We start from the raw sequence: 19,343 nt of genomic DNA on the forward strand, positions 1-19,343 counted from the left end.
GATGTTTCCACCTCCATGCTTCACGGTTGGGATGGTGTTCTTGGGGTTGTACTCATCCTTCTTCTTCCTCCAAACACGGCGAGTGGAGTTTAGACCAAAAAGCTCTATTTTTGTCTCATCAGACCACATGACCTTCTCCCATTCCTCCTCTGGATCATCCAGATGGTCAGTGGCAAACTTCAGACGGGCCTGGACATGTGCTGGCTTGAGCAGGGGGACCTTGCGTGCGCTGCGGGATTTTAATCCATGACGGCGTAGTGTGTTACTAATGGTTTTCTTTGAGACTGTGGTCCCAGCTCTTTTCAGGTCATTGACCAGGTTCTGCCGTGTAGTTCTGGGCTGATCTCTCACCTTCCTCATGATCATTGATGCCCCACGAGGTGAGATCTTGCATGGAGCCCCAGATCGAGGGTGATTGACTGTCATCTTGAACTTCTTCCATTTTCTAATAATTGCGCCAACAGTTGTTGCCTTCTCACCAAGCTGCTTGCCTATTGTCCTGTAGCCCATCCCAGCCTTGTGCAGGTCTACAATTTTATCCCTGATGTCCTTACACAGCTCTCTGGTCTTGGCCATCGTGGAGAGGTTGGAGTCTGTTTGATTGAGTGTGTGGACAGGTGTCTTTTATACAGGCAACGAGTTCAAACAGGTGCAGTTAATACAGGTAATGAGTGGAGAATAGGAGGGCTTCTTAAAGAAAAACGAACAGGTCTGTGAGAGCCAGAATTCTTACTGGTTGGTAGGTGATCAAATACTTATGTCATGCAATAAAATGCAAATTAATTACTTAAAAATCATACAATGTGATTTTCTGGATTTTTGTTTTAGATTCCGTCTCTCACAGTTGAAGTGTACCTATGATAAAAAATTACAGACCTCTACATGCTTTGTAAGTAGGAAAACCTGCAACATCGGCAGTGTGTCAAATACTTGTTCTCCCCACTGTAAATGTGAAGCATCCGGTTGGCTTTTCCACTCACTACCAAATATGGTAACAAGAGGAAGCCCAGTGGCTAACAGTGTGATATGATGGAGCTAGATGGATTTTTGCTTCAATTCTGCACATTTTCTACATCTATGAACAGCAGCAGTGTGTGTGGGTAAAATCTCTGGGGAAGTCCACAAAGCATATTGCATGTAACAGACAGTTACATGACCTAGAGCATGGTCAAGCAAGTTGGGACCACAAAACAAGTATTGATTTAGAACCACAGAGAGTTACGACAAGTCGCAAAGAAAACAGGAGCTGCTTCCCCTATTCCAGCACCATTTCAACTTCATCATTTCAACATCATCAAATCACCTCTGCTTAGTCTAATACAGCGACAACTAAAATATACCAAAAACAATTTAGTTCAATCAAGGTAAGCTAAATAAGATGTGGCTGTTTATGGTTCTGATTTCTGTGTGCGTGCATGCATGTTCGTGCAAGTAGAAAACATGTTGACTCACCCTACTGCATTTGTAGAGAAACACCATTGCAATCCACCTCTCTTTCATGTTGACGAAACTGTCTATCACTCTGTCATACAGTACATGCTTTCTATTTTTTGTTGTCCTAGGCTACCTGGCTAAAATGCTTGCTTGCTAGCCTGACTTCCATTCATGGGCAACGTTAGCTAGTTAACATTAGCCTTCTACATCTAGCTACATATTGAACTTGCATCCTCTCAGGCCAGAGGCACAACAATGTATGAATTAATGGTTGGATTGGAGATGCTTATAATCATTGGCCAGCACGGAGAATTAAGTAACACCACAAGTCCAAATCCCTATCTCCATCAATGGCTAATTTAGGAAAGGGTCCATTTTAGCTAGCTAGCTAGCTAGCCTCCGGAGTACAACAACAAAACCAGATTCAACTATTCAAATTTTTCTGAAAATGATGTATGCTCTCAACGGGATTTGATAGGAGTGACGCCAAAATCCAAGCTGTCTTCCCATTACATGTTTTTGTTAGTGTGCCAGGACCATTCACAGTTGAGCTCGCTCAGTTTAGCTCAACACTGATTGACACATTTTTTCTACTTTTCTAGGGAGGCCAAATGCTCGCTGGCTTCCCTTGCCTTCAATGCGACGGGTGGCAACGATTTTATACTCGTTTAGACCAGACAGCATCAGATAGATGGCCTACAGTTAGAGAGACAGAGGGGCACTGTTTCGCTCGCTCGGATGCTTTCTCCTGTGAGATACATTCAGCCTCTTGAGAATTGAAGGAAAATTATGAAACACAGAGAGAAAATATAAATTATTATATATTTTTTTTATTGGTACATTTTTTTCGGAAGCCTGGTTTCTCTTGGCATCCATGAATACATGCCACTGTTGATAAAATATTTGCTCCCCATACATTTTTCTGTTTAATAAGAAACTATAATCTTTAACAAACATAGTGGATTGCATTTGTAGACTTTACCCTTTGCCAAAGTTTCTAAAAAATGGTGTTGTTTAGAAGGAGTGCAAGGCCGAATGGAGTTATTACACGTGCGCACTTCACAGAGCAGGCATTCCCTACGGGAAAAATGCAAATAAATGCCAGAACACGCCGATAAGATCTCACTAGCTCATACTTGGCTCTGCCCAGCTCCTTGCTTGTTCTGCCCCAATGATTAATTTGCTCCCATTGGAAACAACAGGCTCTGGTCTATCTTGGGTTAGTTATAAAAATCACCTGTTCTGGGTGCTTACAGTATATGTCTTACAAACATGATGGAAAATGATTGATAAATTGGCAGATGATAGAATTCACTGTTGGATGGATATTGCCGTTGAATAAACATTATTTCACTTAACACTTTGTTCAATAACAGTAATAAAAGTATTACGTCAGTTCATCTCCCGCCCACTGGTGTCTTTGTGATGGGGACATGGTGCAGTACAAAAGAGGTTGTGAGTGTCTATTTGCTTTTAATGTTCAAATGTCCTTTCCTTATAAGGGCAGATGACGCAGCAGTGACGCTACCTTTCAGCAGTCTGAGGCACAAATAAGTATTTACACACTCTTCCACCGATAAGGGGTTCTCACATTGGACCCTAAACAGGAAATGTAGAAAAACAGTCTCCATTTCTAAACGCTTACTGGACTGGCATGACCATACCACTGTATTTTATTTGAATTGACCATTACAGTTTTTTACACTGATATACACTGTAAGTTAGGCCCTCCTGAGGGCAAATAATGAACTATAGTATATACAAAGCATTTTAATCTACTTTTCACTAGATGTTTCATTCAATTCATGTCTTCTATATCTGTACCAGTCATTGAATGGGATGAACCAGTCATTGTCTCAGTGTCAATGTATCAGTCAATTAATGTGTATCTGAGTTGAAAAGAAAATCACCCTTGATGTAATACAGATTTGTCCTATCACAAGTGAAAGAAGTAGTTGTGACTTTGGAATGGCATTGACCTTCTTGATAGCTTTACAGTTAATCAGGGAACGTAGAAACGTGTGTATTCTGATAAGACAGGTACAAGGCCTACGCACAAGGCCATTGGCACTGATATGAAGGAGCCACCAAAGTGGGTAGGGGACACTTTGCCACTCACCTTAATAGGGGTGACATTGGCTACTCTTAAAATAACACTGCCATTTTGGGGCGGGTAGAGGAGGTGAAGGTGGTGCAGTACTATATAAAGCTGAGCCAACAGTCTGGTCCTTCTCTGGAGGTTGGGGATTTTACTGTGAGGAACGTCCCTAGAGTTGCTATAAAGACGCTTCCAAGATTTCGGGGGAAAAGAGGACTGAGCGTTGGACTTCAATAGATTTGGGCAGGCCCTCCACCATGAGTAAAGGGGTAGGTGACCCATTTATGTGATTAATCAAAGCTCTGATCAAATTGCCATGAATTAAATTAGATTTTCCTTCAATGATCAAGGATATTGTATATTCACCCCTAGCAAGATGATACAGGATGTCATCTCTTTGTCTCCAGGACTCTTACGACATGTTTGAGATGAATGGAGAAGTGGATGTCAAGATGAAGAAAAAGAAGAAGATAAAGAAAAAGGATAGGCTAGAGGGCATGAAGAAGGAGATGGACATTGTGAGTGTGATTCACAAGACCAGAAGGAGAGAGAGCTGGAGAGAATATGACAAATTAATCGAAATGGGACAGAATTGCAGCATAAATACATTGCAGCTTTTACAGTCTGTCAATCTTTACAGGATGACCACGAGATCACAATAGAAGAGCTAGAGATGAGGTATACCACCAGTGTTACCAAGGTAACTAAATTACAGTTTATGTCCGTCCGTCCGTCCGTCCGTCTGTCTGTCTGTCTGATGAAACAGACTTGCTAATATAAAGTAAATGCCTCCTCTCTCCCTCTCACTCACTCTCTCCACCCTCCTCCTCCTTCCCTCCCCTCAGGGCCTGACCTCCAGCAAAGCCGCAGAGGTTCTGGAGCGGGATGGCCCCAACGAACTGCTCCCCCCCAAAGGGACCCCAGAGTACGTCAAGTTTGCCCGCCAGCTGGCCGGAGGGCTGCAGTGTCTGATGTGGGTGGCAGCCGTCATCTGCTTCATTGCTTTCGGCATCGAGTTCTCCAGGGGAACCCTCGGCTGCTTTGACGATGTGAGGAGGATGGGCAGGGAGAGAAAAAGAGGGAGGAGAGAGGAAGGGTAGGAGGAGAGATGTGGAGGCAGAGGTAGAGTAGGAGTAGGAGACTAAAGTTACACTGGGAGGGTGAAGGAGATGCTAAAGTTATACTGGGAGGGTGAAGTAGATGCTAAAGTTACCTTGGGAGGGTGAAGGAGATGCTAATGTTACACTGGGAGGGTGAAGGAGGTGCTAAAGTTACATTGGGAGGGTGAAGGAGAGGCTAGTTACATTGGGAGGGTGAAGGAGAGGCTAAAGTTACACTGGCAGGGTGAAGGAGAGGCTAAAGTTACAATGGCAGGGTGAAGGAGAGGCTAAAGTTACAATGGCAGGGTGAAGGAGGGGCTAGTTACATTGGGAGGGTGAAGGAGAGGCTAGTTACATTGAGAGGGTGAAGGAGAGGCTAAAGTTACAATGAGAGGGTGAAGGAGAGGCTAATGTTACACTGGGAGGCTGAAAGAGATGCTAATGTTACACTGGGAGGGTGAAGGAGATGCTAAAGTTACACTGGGAGGGTGAAGGAGATGCTAAAGTTACACTGGGAGGGTGAAGGAGATGCTAAAGTTACACTGGGAGGGTGAAGGAGATGCTAAAGTTATACTGGGAGGGTGAAGTAGATGCTAAAGTTACCTTGGGAGGGTGAAGGAGATGCTAATGTTACACTGGGAGGGTGAAGGAGATGCTAATGTTACACTGGGAGGGTGAAGGAGATGCTAATGTTACACTGGGAGGGTGAAGGAGAGGCTAGTTACATTGGGAGGGTGAAGGAGAGGCTAAAGTTACAATGGCAGGGTGAAGGAGAGGCTAAAGTTACAATGGCAGGGTGAAGGAGAGGCTAAAGTTACAATGGCAGGGTGAAGGAGAGGCTAGTTACATTGGGAGGGTGAAGGAGAGGCTAAAGTTACAATGGCAGGGTGAAGGAGAGGCTAAAGTTACAATGGCAGGGTGAAGGAGAGGCTAGTTACATTGGGAGGGTGAAGGAGAGGCTAAAGTTACAATGGCAGGGTGAAGGAGAGGCTAAAGTTACAATGGCAGGGTGAAGGAGAGGCTAAAGTTACAATGGCAGGGTGAAGGAGAGGCTAGTTACATTGAGAGGGTGAAGGAGAGGCTAAAGTTACAATGAGAGGGTGAAGGAGAGGCTAAAGTTACAATGAGAGGGTGAAGGAGAGGCTAAAGTTACGCTGGAAGGCTGAAGGAGAGGCTAAAGTTACACTGGGAGGCTGAAGGAGAAAATACTGTATGTGAAGAAAGGGGAATACATACGAATACAACATGTATTACAGCGTCAATATAATGTAACTGTTTGTTTCATCACTATTGCTCTGTGACCACACCTGTCTACAGCTGTACCTCGCCATCACTCTGATCACTGTTGTTGTGGTGACTGGCTGTTTCGGTTACTACCAAGAGTTTAAGAGCACCAACATCATCGCCAGCTTCAAAAATCTAGTTCCACAGGTAAAGATATGGAAATACATTATAACTAGAGGAATACATTATAACTAAGGAAATACATTATAACTAGAGAAATACATTATAACTAAGTAAATACATTATAACTAAGGAAATACATTATAACTAGAGAAATACATTATAACTAAGGAAATGCATTATAACTAGAGAAATACATTATAACTAGGGAAATACATTATAACTAAGGAAATACATTATAACTAAGGAAATACATTATAACTAGGGAAATGCATTATACATTGTTAACAGACAAGGAAATAACAGCCCTAAATACCCATACAACAGTTGTTTTGTTATTGTAAGAAATTGTTTACTTTCATGACAAAACTATTCCTTTCATCAAGACTGATCATAATCCACTCACTACTGCACTGAGGCAAGGCAGTCAGTCCATCAATCAATCATTGAAATACAGGGATTTGGTATAACCATCTATCTCTTTCTAGCAAGCCCTGGTGATCCGTGATGGGCAGAAGAACCAGATCAATGCCATGGACCTGGTGGTGGGAGACCTGGTGGAGATTAAGGGTGGTGACCGCGTGCCTGCTGACATCCGCATCATCTTTGCCCAGGGTTGTAAGGTAGGTACACTAGGCCACCAGTTCCCATTATAGACCACTAACACACTTTCAACCCAGAAGTAATGGCTAAGGGTGTTGATGCAGGTTGAGCAGGAATGTGAACATATGGCTAGAATTCCGGGTTAGGATTAGTGTTAGGGTTATAGTTAGAGTTAGGGCTGAGGCTAGGATTAGGGTTGATCCGGGATGTGGACATGAAGCTAGGGTTAGGGTTAGGTTTATGGTTGACCCGGGGTGTGGACATGAAGCTAGCGTTAGGGTTAGGGTTAGGGTTAGGTTATGCAGAAGACCCGGGCTTGAACCCTGGTTGGTTTCATATGTTATAACCCTGTCAGTTCCTTGATCTCATCATCCTCTCCAGGTGGATAACTCATCCCTGACAGGAGAGTCAGAGCCCCAGAGCAAAACCCCGGAGTGTACCCACGAGAACCCCCTAGAGACCAAGAACATCGCCTTCTTCTCCACCACCTGCCTGGAAGGTAGACACATCACAGGAGGCTGCTGAGGGGAGGACAGCTCATAATGATGGCTGGACTGGAGTAAATGGAATTGCATCAAACACATGGAAACAATGTGTTTGATGAGTTCGATACCATTCCATTTAATCCGGACGATGAGCCCGTCCTCCCCAATTAAGGTGCCACCAACCTCCTGTGCTACCTAAACACGCACACACGCACACGAACACACACCTACACATACACACTGCCACCACTGCCTGATAGGTACTACAGAAGGACACCAGAGGAGGTTGGTGGGAGGAGCTATAGGAAGATGGGCTCATTTTCATGGCTGAAATGGAGTAAATGGAACGGAGTCAAGCATGTTGCTCCCATGTGTTTGATGTGTTTTCTAGTATTGGTACCATTCCATTGATTCCACCACCAGCTTCCTTTGACAGACACACCCCTTATTCAATAACACACAGAAACGATTCACACAGAAATACTTACACTCATAACAACAAAAATGTGCAAAAACATCAACATTATACTCATAATGTAATCTAAAATCCCCTTTCCTCTGCTTGGCCCCTACCAGGAGTGGCCACAGGAACGGTCATCAACACGGGTGACCGCACCATAATTGGCCGCATTGCCAGCTTGGCGTCAGGCGTAGGCAATGAGAAGACGCCAATTGCCATAGAGATTGAGCACTTTGTTGACATCATTGCTGGGCTGGCCATCTTCTTTGGCTTCACCTTCTTCGTGGTGGCCATGTTTATCGGCTATGCCTTCCTGGAGGCTATGATCTTCTTCATGGCCATCGTGGTGGCCTATGTACCTGAGGGGCTGCTGGCTACTGTCACTGTGAGTCAACACTGAGGCTCTGGTCTGTCTACGCCTATATCAAGTTGGTTATTAACAGTTTTCATCAGCCATCTCCCTCTCTCTCCCTCCAGGTGTGTCTGTCACTGACGGCCAAGCGTTTGGCCAGGAAGAACTGTGTGGTGAAGAACCTGGAGGCTGTGGAGACCCTGGGCTCCACCTCGGTCATCTGCTCTGACAAGACGGGCACTCTGACCCAGAACAGGATGACCGTGGCCCACCTGTGGTTCGACAATGTGATCCATGCCGCAGACACCACAGAGGACCAATCAGGTCAGAGCTTTGACCAATCATCCGAGACATGGCGATCGTTGGCGAGAGTGGCAGGACTCTGTAACCGGGCCATCTTCAAACCCAACCAGGAGTCTCTGCCTATTCCTAGGGTGAGCAGATAGACACCAACCTCCACACACATTCATTCACAGACACAGCATCAATGAAAAACTATATGATTTATGAGTTACCTTTTTTACAATGCATCTATGTGCAACAGAGAATAGTGGTGGGCGACGCCTCAGAGACGGCTCTGCTGAAGTTCACTGAGCTGGCCATAGGGAACATGATGGAATACAGGGAACGCTTCAAAAAGGTTGTTGAAGTACCATTCAACTCCACCAACAAGTTCCAGGTAAGAGGCCTGATTTTCTGATCTGATTTCAAGTCAGTCTGTTGAAAGTGTTTATATAATCTACAGTATGTTGTATAGGTGTATCATGTGACTATGAGAAATAATTTAATGGCATGACCAGAATGAGCTATTTGTGTTTGAATCGTACTCTGTCTCCCCCCGGTGGCGAGTAGCTGTCAGTGCATGAGTTGGAGGACCCCATGGACCTGCGCTACCTGCTGGTGATGAAGGGGGCGCCAGAGAGGATCTTGGAGCGCTGCTCCACCATCCTGATCAAGGGCCAGGAGATGCCTCTGGAGGAACAGTGGAAAGAGGCCTTCCAGACCTCATACATGGACTTGGGGAGCCTGGGGGAGAGAGTGCTGGGTAAGGGACAGTGTTGGGGTGTAGTGAACTACATGTAATTCAACTAGTAATTGAACTACATTTTGCAGTAACTTGGTGGTAGTATATTCAACTATATTCAATAGTATATTCAATATTGAACTATATTCAAATCTTGGAAGTGTTTTCAGTAGTTTTCCTTTTTTAGTGTTACTTTTTGGGCCATGTAGCTTTGTAGCTAACTACTGGAACTACACAGTACTTTTTGGGGCTAAAATAAAATATGGGAGAAGTAGGCAAAAATGTGAACTTTCTTTTTCAGCATCAGACCTGCCAAATATTTTGTGTTTAATAGGTTAAATGACACATTCTGTTAACATCTGACTGCAGAGTGAACTGTTCTTGCAATTTGTAGTCTATGACATTTCAGATTTCACGTAGTTATCACAACGTGAATCACTTTTCTAAGTAACTTTAGTTGAGTAAACAGTTTTTTTATGGTGGCTTTAGTATAGATTAACTTGTATTATTTTGTAGCTTGGTAAACAATATTTTCAGAGTAGCTTCCCCAACACTGGTAAGGGACCGTACAAGGCTATAGGAAACCATGCACGAAGGTTGAAGGAACAAGCCAAGAGAGAAACGCAACAGGATCAATTGACTACAAGAGAGGATGAGGGGAGAAAAATCACATCTAGAAAATGTGAAAATACAAGATAGCACCACAGAAGCTTTACAAGCTATCAGGGGGAAATTGGTACCTTAATGGTATCTCTTCTTTGGGCCCATAAATACCCACTAACCCCTCCAATCTGTCCAAACATTTATCTCCAGGTTTCTGTTACATCTATCTAAATGAGAATGAGTTCCCTCGTGGTTACAAGTTTGACTCTGATGAGATGAACTTCACCACGTCTGGTTTGTGTTTTGCTGGACTCATCTCCATGATCGACCCGCCCCGCGCCACTGTGCCTGACGCTGTCATGAAGTGCCGCACGGCTGGAATAAGGGTACGAGGGTAAAATGGGGGAGAGTTCGGGCAAAGGAGAAAGACAGAAAGAGAAAAATGGAGAGAGAGAGTTAGAACGTACAGTGCCTTGCAAAAGTATTCACCACCCTTGGCGTTTTTCCTATTATGTTGCATTACAACCTGTAATTTAAATATATTTTTATTTGGATTTCATGTAATGGACATACACAAAATAGTCCAAATTGGTGAAGTGAAATTTAAAAAATTACTTGTTTCAAAAAACAAAACGGAAAAGTGGTGCGTGCATATTTATTCACACCCTTTGCTATGAAGCCCCTGAATAAGATCTGGTGCAACCAATCACCTTCAGAAGTCACATAATTATTAAATAAAGTCCACCTGTATGCAATCTAAGTGTCACATGATCTGTCACATGATCTCAGTATAGATACACCTGTTCTGAAAGGCCCCAGAGTCTGCAACAAAACTAAGCAAGGGGCACCACCAAGCAAGCGACACCATGAAGACCAAGAAGCTCTCCAAACAGGTCAGGGACAAAGTTGTGGAGAAGTACAGATCAGGGTTGGGTTATAAAAAAATATCCGAAACTTTGAACATCCCACGGAGCATCATTAAATGCATTACTAAAAAATGGAAAGAATATGGCACCTCAACAAACCTGCCAAGAGAGTACCGCCCACCAAAACTCACGGACCAGGCAGGAGGCCATTAATCAGAGAGGCAACAAGGAGACCAATGATAACCCTGAAGGAGCTGCAAAGCTCCACACTTTAAGCCGTACACTCCACAGAGCTGGGCTTTACAGAAGAGTGGCCAGAAAAAAGCCATTGCTTAAAGAAAAAAATAAGCAAACACGTTTGATGTTCGCCAAAAGGCATGTGGGAGACTCCCCAAACATATGGAAGAAGGTACTCTGGTCAGATCAGACAAAAATTTAGCGTTTTGGCCATCAAGGAAAACGCTATGTCTGGCACAAACCCAGCACCTCTCATCACCCCGAGAACATCATCCCCACAGTGAAGCATGGTGGTGGCAGCATCATGCTGTCATGCATCATGCATCATGCTGTGGGGATGAAACTGGTCAGAATTGAAGGAATGATGGATGGTGCTAAATACAGGGAAATTCTTGAGGGAAACCTGTTTCAGTCTTCCAGAGATTTGAGACTGGGACGGAGGTTTACCTTCCAGCAGGACAATGACCCTAAGCATACTGCTAAAGCAACACCTGAGTGGTTTAAGAGGAAACATTTAAATGTCTTGAAATGGCCTAGTCAAAGCTCAGACCTCAATCCATTTGAGAATCTGTGGTATGACTTAAAGATTGATGTACACCAACAGGAACCTATCAAACTTGAAGGAGCTGGAGCAGTTTTGCCTTGAAGAATGGGCAAAAATCCCAGTGGTTTGATGTGCCAAGCTTATAGAGACATATCCCAAGAGACTTGCAGCTGTAATTGCTGCAAAAGGTGGCTCTACAAAGTATTGACTTTGGGCGGGTGAATAGTTATGCACGCTCAAGTTTTCAGTTTCTTTGTCTTATTTCTTGTTTGTTTCACAATAAAAAATATTTTGCATCTTCAAAGTGGTAGGCATGTTGTGTAAATCAAATGATACAAACCCCCCAAAAATACATTTTAATTCCAGGTTGTAAGGCAACAAAATAGAAAAAACTCCAAGGGGGTGAATACTTTCGCAAGGCACTGTAGCTTATACAAGGTAACAGGCCATCATAGTCTCCCTCATTGTGTCACGTCAACCTATATCAACTCATTCCACTGTGAACTCCCTCAGGTAGTCATGGTGACAGGTGACCACCCGATCACGGCCAGAGCCATCGCTGCCAACGTTGGCATCATCACAGAGGGCAGTGAGACAGTAGAGGACATCGCTACCAGGAAACGCATCCCAGTGGAGCAGGTCAACAGGAGGTGGGTCTTGTTCCCCAACACCAACACGGTCTGGCAGGGTTAGGACTCTGACTCTCACTGTGGTTGATCAATCTCCTGTGACAGATTTGACTATTTATGCAGAGTTTGTATATCAAGTAAGAAGGAGTGAGAACTCCTAATACTTCCTGGATGTAATAACACTAAACACTGTCAGTGGATTAGACATGTTTATTCTATTCTATCATATTCTAATCTATTCTATGTGGTCTTCAGGGATGCCCGTGCCTGTGTGATCAGTGGTGGTCAGCTGAAGGACATGAGCAGTGAAGAGCTGGACGAAGCGTTGAGGAGTCACCCTGAAATGGTGTTCGCCCGCACCTCCCCCCAGCAGAAACTCATCATCGTGGAGAGCTGTCAGCGCCTGGTGAGCGTACCCCCCCCCCCCACACACACACACACACACACACACACACACACACACACACACAAAGTCTTTAGTCACACTGCATTCCAGAGAGGTTTTTGGTTTGGCTAACCCTTCTTTTTTGTCATGTTATCTCTCTCAAACCCTCTCTTTCTCTCTCACTCTCTCACTTTCTCTCTCACTAAGGGCTCCATTGTGGCTGTGACAGGCGATGGGGTGAACGACTCCCCTGCATTGAAAAAGGCAGACATCGGTATTGCCATGGGCATAGCTGGCTCTGATGCAGCTAAGAATGCAGCTGACATGATTCTGCTGGATGACAACTTTGCCTCCATCGTCACAGGGGTGGAGCAGGGTGAGTGAGAGTGTCTTAGCAAATCACAAAGCACAAGAATAGCCATTTTAACAGGCAGATTACAATTGAAATGTATCCTGTGAACCAATATTTGGTTTCACAAAGCTAAGCCTTCATGATACTAAGTAATACTGATATTGAGGGATTGATTTCGACCATATCTGACACCCAGGCCGTCTGATCTTTGACAACCTGAAGAAATCCATTGCGTACACACTGACCAAGAACATTCCGGAGCTCACACCCTACCTCATCTATATCACTGTCAGTGTTCCTCTGCCATTGGGCTGCATCACCATCCTCATGATCGAGCTGGCCACTGACATTGTGAGTCTCCTCCTCTTCCTCTTCCTCACCCCTCATTCCCCTGCACTATAAGACCATTCTAGAATGATGCCGATTATCCTTCATCTATCCCACAGTTTCCCTCTGTGTCTCTGGCCTATGAGAAGGCAGAGAGTGATATTATGCATCTGAAACCCAGGAACCCGCGTAAGGATAGGTTGGTGAACGAATCTCTGGCTGCCTACTCCTACTTCCAGATTGGTGAGGGTTCATGTCTGTTCCTGTAGTAATAAAATGTCTGGAAAAGGCCTTGCTTTTTAACTAGGTCCTTTGAGTCCAATTGATCCTTGAAGCTGAATGATTTAGTGACCAATATTCAAGGTGATAACCTACAAATAGTCTATTAGTACATTTTTCATGTCAAATTTTCTCCTCCCTCACTCTCTTTTGGTTTAACTCTCCCCTCTCGCCTTATCCAGGAGCGATCCAGTCTTTCGCTGGTTTCACAGACTACTTTACAGCGATGGCCCAGGAAGGCTGGTATCCCCTGCTGTGTGTGGGGCTCAGGTCCCACTGGGAGAACGTCCATCTGCAGGACCTGCAGGACAGCTATGGCCAGGAGTGGGTGAGTGTGTGTGGCTTACTGTAGGATAGATAGGGCCAGGAGTGGGTGAGTGTGTGTGGCTTACTGTAGGATAGATATGGCCAGGAGGGGTTGAGTGTGCGTGGCTTACTGTAGGATAGATATGGCCAGGAGTGGGTGAGTGTGTGTGGCTTAAGGTAGGATAAATATGGCCAGGAGTGGGAGAGTGTGTGTGGCTTACTGTAGGATATATATGGCCAGGAGGGGTTGAGTGTGTGTGGCTTACTGTAGGATAGATATGGCCAGGAGTGGGTGAGTGTGTGTGGCTTACTGTAGGATAGATATGGCCAGGAGTGGGAGAGTGTGTGTGGCTTACTGTAGGATAGATATGGCCAGGTGGGGTTGAGTGTGTGTGGCTTACTGTAGGATAGATATGGCCAGGAGTGGGTGAGCGTGCGTGGCTTACTGTAGGATAGATATGGCCAGGCGGGGTTGAGTGTGTGTGGCTTACTGTAGGATAGATATGGCCAGGAGTGGTTGAGTGTGTGTGGCTTACTGTAGGATAGATATGGCCAGGAGGGGTTGAGTGTGTGTGGCTTACTGTAGGATAGATATGGCCAGGAGGGGTTGAGTGTGTGTGGCTTACTGTAGGATAGATATGGCCAGGAGGGGTTGAGTGTGTGTGGCTTACTGTAGGATAGATATGGCCAGGAGGGGTTGAGTGTGTGTGGCTTACTGTAGGATAGATATGGCCAGGAGTGGGTGAGTGTGTGTGGCTTACTGTAGGATAGATATGGCCAGGAGGGGTTGAGTGTGTGGCTTACTGTAGGATAGATATGGCCTGCAGTAATTGAGTGTGTGTGGCTTACTGTAGGATAGATATGGCCAGGAGTGGGTGAGTGTGTGTGGCTTACTGTAGGATAGATATGGCCAGGAGGGGTTGAGTGTGTGTGGCTTACTGTAGGATAGATATGGCCAGGAGGGGTTGAGTGTGTGTGGCTTACTGTAGGATAGATATGGCCAGGAGGGATTGCGTGTGTGTGGCTTACTGTAGGATAGATATGGCCAGGAGGGGTTGAGTGTGTGTGGCTTACTGTATGATAGATATGGCCAGGAGGGGTTGAGTGTGTGTGGCTTACTGTAGGATAGATATGGCCAGGAGGGGTTGAGTGTGTGTGGCTTACTGTGTGATAGATATGGCCAGGAGTGGGTGAGTGTGTGTGGCTTACTGTAGGATAGATATGCCCAAGAGGGGTTGAGTGTGTGTGGCTTACTGTAGGATAGATATGGCCAGGAGTGGTGAGTGTGCGTGGCTTACTGTAGGATAGATATGGCCAGGAGGGGTTGAGTGTGTGTGGCTTACTGTAGGATAGATATGGCCAGGAGTGGTGAGTGTTCGTGGCTTACTGTAGGATAGATATGGCCAGGAGGGGTTGAGTGTGTGTGGCTTACTGTATGATAGATATGGCCAGGAGTGGGTGAGTGTGTGTGGCTTACTGTAGGATAGAAATGGCCAGGAGTGGGAGAGTGTGTGTGGCTTACTGTAGGATAGATATGGCCAGGAGGGGTTGAGTGTGTGTGGCTTACTGTAGGATAGATATGGCCAGGAGTGGGTGAGTGTGCGTGGCTTACTGTAGGATAGATATGGCCAGGCGGGGTTGAGTGTGTGTGGCTTACTGTAGGATAGATATGGCCAGGAGTGGTTGAGTGTGTGTGGCTTACTGTAGGATAGATATGGCCAGGAGGGGTTGAGTGTGTGTGGCTTACTGTAGGATAGATATGGCCAGGAGGGGTTGAGTGTGTGTGGCTTACTGTAGGATAGATATGGCCAGGAGGGGTTGAGTGTGTGTGGCTTACTGTAGGATAGATATGGCCAGGAGGGGTTGAGTGTGTGTGGCTTACTGTAGGATAGATATGGCCTGCAGTGCGTGAGTGTGTGTGGCTTACTGTAGGATAGATATGGCCAGGAGTGGGTGAGTGTGTGTGGCTTACTGTAGGATAGATATGGCCAGGAGGGGTTGAGTGTGTGTGGCTTACTGTAGGATAGATATGGCCAGGAGGGGTTGAGTGTGTGTGGCTTACTGTAGGATAGATATGGCCAGGAGGGGTTGAGTGTGTGTGGCTTACTGTATGATAGATATGGCCAGGAGTGGGTGAGTGTGTGTGGCTTACTGTAGGATAGAAATGGCCAGGAGTGGGAGAGTGTGCGTGGCTTACTGTAGGATAGATATGGCCAGGCGGGGTTGAGTGTGTGTGGCTTACTGTAGGATAGATATGGCCAGGAGTGGTTGAGTGTGTGTGGCTTACTGTAGGATAGATATGGCCAGGAGGGGTTGAGTGTGTGTGGCTTACTGTAGGATAGATATGGCCAGGAGGGGTTGAGTGTGTGTGGCTTACTGTAGGATAGATATGGCCAGGAGGGGTTGAGTGTGTGTGGCTTACTGTAGGATAGATATGGCCAGGAGGGGTTGAGTGTGTGTGGCTTACTGTAGGATAGATATGGTCAGGAGTGGGTGAGTGTGTGTGGCTTACTGCAGGATAGATATGGCCAGGAGGGGTTGAGTGTGTGTGGCTTACTGTAGGATGGATATGGCCAGGAGTGGTGAGTGTGCGTGGCTTACTGTAGGATAAATATGGCCAGGAGGGGTTGAGTGTGTGTGGCTTACTGTAGGATAGATATGGCCAGGAGTGGGTGAGTGTGTGTGGCTTACTGTAGGATAGATATGGCCAGGAGGGGTTGAGTGTGTGTGGCTTACTGTAGGATAGATATGGCCTGCAGTGCTTGAGTGTGTGTGGCTTACTGTAGGATAGATATGGCCAGGAGTGGGTGAGTGTGTGTGGCTTACTGTAGGATAGATATGGCCAGGAGGGGTTGAGTGTGTGTGGCTTACTGTAGGATAGATATGGCCAGGAGGGGTTGAGTGTGTGTGGCTTACTGTAGGATAGATATGGCCAGGAGTGCGTGAGTGTGTGTGGCTTACTGTAGGATAGATATGGCCAGGAGTGGGTGAGTGTGTGTGGCTTACTGTAGGATAGATATGGCCAGGAGGGGTTGAGTGTGTGTGACTTACTGTAGGATAGATATGGCCTGCAGTGCGTGAGTGTGTGTGGCTTACTGTAGGATAGATATGGCCAGGAGTGGGTGAGTGTGTGTGGCTTACTGTAGGATAGATATGGCCAGGAGGGGTTGAGTGTGTGTGGCTTACTGTAGGATAGATATGGCCAGGAGGGGTTGAGTGTGTGTGGCTTACTGTAGGATAGATATGGCCAGGAGGGGTTGAGTGTGTGTGGCTTACTGTAGGATAGATATGGCCAGGAGGGGTTGAGTGTGTGTGGCTTACTGTAGGATAGATATGGCCAGGAGGGGTTGAGTGTGTGTGGCTTACTGTATGATAGATATAACCAGGAGGGGTTGAATGTGTGTGGCATACTGTAGGATAGATATGGCCAGGAGTGGGTGAGTGTGCATGGCTTACTGTAGGATAGATATGGCCAGGAGGGGTTGAGTGTGTGTGGCTTGCTGTAGGATAGATATGGCCAGGAGTGGGTGAGTGTGTGTGGCTTACTGAAGGATAGATATGGCCAGGAGTGGGTGAGTGTGTGTGGCTTACTGTAGGATAGATATGGCCAGGAGGGGTTGAGTGTGTGTGGCTTACTGTAGGATAGATATGGCCTGCAGTGCGTGAGTGTGTGTGGCTTACTGTAGGATAGATATGGCCAGGAGTGGGTGAGTGTTGTTTGGCTTACTGTAGGATAGATATGGCCAGGAGGGGTTGAGTGTGTGTGGCTTACTGTAGGATAGATATGGCCAGGAGGGGTTGAGTGTGTGTGGCTTACTGTAGGATAGATATGGCCAGGAGGGATTGAGTGTGTTTGGCTTACTGTAGGATAGATATGGCCAGGAGGGGTTGAGTGTGTGTGGCTTACTGTAGGATAGATATGGCCAGGAGTGGTTGAGTGTGTGTGGCTTACTGTAGGATAGATATGGCCAGGAGGGGTTGAGTGTGTGTGGCTTACTGTATGATAGATATGGCCAGGAGTGGGTGAGGGTGTGTGGCTTACTGTAGGATAGATATGGCCAGGAGGGGTTGAGTGTGTGTGGCTTACTGTAGGATAGATATGGCCAGGAGTGGTGAGTGTGCGTGGCTTACTGTAGGATAGATATGGCCAGGAGGGGTTGAGTGTGTGTGGCTTACTGTAGGATAGATATGGCCAGGAGTGGGTGAGTGTGTGTGGCTTACTGTAGGATAGATATGGCCAGGAGGGGTTGAGTGTGTGTGACTTACTGTAGGATAGATATGGCCTGCAGTGCGTGAGTGTGTGTGGCTTACTGTAGGATAGATATGGCCAGGAGTGGGTGAGTGTGTGTGGCTTACTGTAGGATAGATATGGCCAGGAGGGGTTGAGTGTGTGTGGCTTACTGTAGGATAGATATGGCCAGGAGGGGTTGAGTGTGTGTGGCTTACTGTAGGATAGATATGGCCAGGAGGGGTTGAGTGTGTGTGGCTTACTGTAGGATAGATATGGCCAGGAGGGGTTGAGTGTGTGTGGCTTACTGTAGGATAGATATGGCCAGGAGGGGTTGAGTGTGTGTGGCTTACTGTAGGATAGATATGGCCTGGAGGGGTTGAGTGTGTGTGGCTTACTGTAGGATAGATATGGCCAGGAGTGGTGAGTGTGCGTGGCTTACTGTAGGATAGATATGGCCAGGAGGAGTTGAGTGTGTGTGGCTTACTGTAGGATAGATATGGCCAGGAGGGATTGAGTGTGTGTGGCTTACTGTAGGATAGATATGGCCAGGAGGGGTTGAGTGTGTGTGGCTTACTGTAGGATAGATATGGCCAGGAGGGGTTGAGTGTGTGTGGCTTACTGTAGGATAGATATGGCCAGGAGGGGTTGAGTGTGTGTGGCTTACTGTATGATAGATATGGCCAGGAGGGGTTGAGTGTGTGTGGCATACTGTAGGATAGATATGGCCAGGAGTGGGTGAGTGTGCATGGCTTACTGTAGGATAGATATGGCCAGGAGGGGTTGAGTGTGTGTGGCTTACTGTAGGATAGATATGGCCAGGAGTGGGTGAGTGTGTGTGGCTTACTGTAGGATAGATATAGCCAGGAGTGGGAGAGTGTGTGTGGCTTACTGTAGGATAGATATGGCCAGGAGGGGTTGAGTGTGTATGGCTTACTGTAGGATAGATATGGCCAGGAGTGGGTGAGTGTGCGTGGCTTACTGTAGGATAGATATGGCCAGGAGTGGGTGAGTGTGTGTGGCTTACTGTAGGATAGATATGGCCAGGAGGGGTTGAGTGTGTGTGGCTTACTGTAGGATAGATATGGCCTGCAGTGCGTGAGTGTGTGTGGCTTACTGTAGGATAGATAGGGCCAGGAGTGGGTGAGTGTGTGTGGCTTACTGTAGGATAGATATGGCCAGGAGGGGTTGAGTGTGTGTGGCTTACTGTAGGATAGATATGGCCAGGAGGGGTTGAGTGTGTGTGGCTTACTGTAGGATAGATATGGCCAGGAGGGATTGAGTGTGTGTGGCTTACTGTAGGATAGATATGGCCAGGAGGGGTTGAGTGTGTGTGGCTTACTGTAGGATAGATATGGCCAGGAGGGGTTGAGTGTGTGTGGCTTACTGTAGGATAGATATTGCCAGGAGGGGTTGAGTGTGTGTGGCTTACTGTATGATAGATATGGCCAGGAGTGGGTGAGTGTGTGTGGCTTACTGTAGGATAGATATGGCCAGGAGGGGTTGAGTGTGTGTGGCTTACTGTAGGATAGATATTTGCCAGGAGTGGTGAGTGTGCGTGGCTTACTGTAGGATAGATATGGCCAGGAGGGGTTGAGTGTGTGTGGCTTACTGTAGGATAGATATG

General features: G+C 46.3%; 1 protein-coding gene across 2 annotated transcripts in view; it reads left to right on the forward strand.

Annotated features, from left to right (window-relative positions):
* Nucleotides 1-368: 368 nt before the first annotated feature.
* LOC129837229 (potassium-transporting ATPase alpha chain 1) overlaps nucleotides 369-19,343 on the forward strand; it is a 34,553-nt gene continuing 15,578 nt past the window's right edge. Inside the window, exons 1-18 of one of the 2 annotated variants that reach the window (XM_055903223.1) lie at nucleotides 369-3,801; nucleotides 3,940-4,050; nucleotides 4,173-4,232; nucleotides 4,378-4,581; nucleotides 5,950-6,063; nucleotides 6,525-6,659; nucleotides 7,021-7,138; nucleotides 7,701-7,969; nucleotides 8,062-8,370; nucleotides 8,481-8,615; nucleotides 8,789-8,981; nucleotides 9,774-9,949; nucleotides 11,724-11,860; nucleotides 12,095-12,245; nucleotides 12,432-12,600; nucleotides 12,773-12,927; nucleotides 13,023-13,146; nucleotides 13,365-13,510. In XM_055903223.1, the coding sequence (XP_055759198.1) occupies nucleotides 3,790-3,801; nucleotides 3,940-4,050; nucleotides 4,173-4,232; nucleotides 4,378-4,581; nucleotides 5,950-6,063; nucleotides 6,525-6,659; nucleotides 7,021-7,138; nucleotides 7,701-7,969; nucleotides 8,062-8,370; nucleotides 8,481-8,615; nucleotides 8,789-8,981; nucleotides 9,774-9,949; nucleotides 11,724-11,860; nucleotides 12,095-12,245; nucleotides 12,432-12,600; nucleotides 12,773-12,927; nucleotides 13,023-13,146; nucleotides 13,365-13,510 (2,718 nt within the window). In that variant the 5' untranslated portion in view covers nucleotides 369-3,789. Of the gene's footprint in view, nucleotides 4,051-4,172; nucleotides 4,233-4,377; nucleotides 4,582-5,949; nucleotides 6,064-6,524; nucleotides 6,660-7,020; nucleotides 7,139-7,700; nucleotides 7,970-8,061; nucleotides 8,371-8,480; nucleotides 8,616-8,788; nucleotides 8,982-9,773; nucleotides 9,950-11,723; nucleotides 11,861-12,094; nucleotides 12,246-12,431; nucleotides 12,601-12,772; nucleotides 12,928-13,022; nucleotides 13,147-13,364; nucleotides 13,511-19,343 lie in introns of both variants that reach the window. The other variant, XM_055903224.1, reaches the window with a different exon arrangement.

Source organism: Salvelinus fontinalis, chromosome 38, assembly GCF_029448725.1.
Source record: "Salvelinus fontinalis isolate EN_2023a chromosome 38, ASM2944872v1, whole genome shotgun sequence".
Lineage (NCBI taxonomy): Eukaryota > Metazoa > Chordata > Actinopteri > Salmoniformes > Salmonidae > Salvelinus > Salvelinus fontinalis.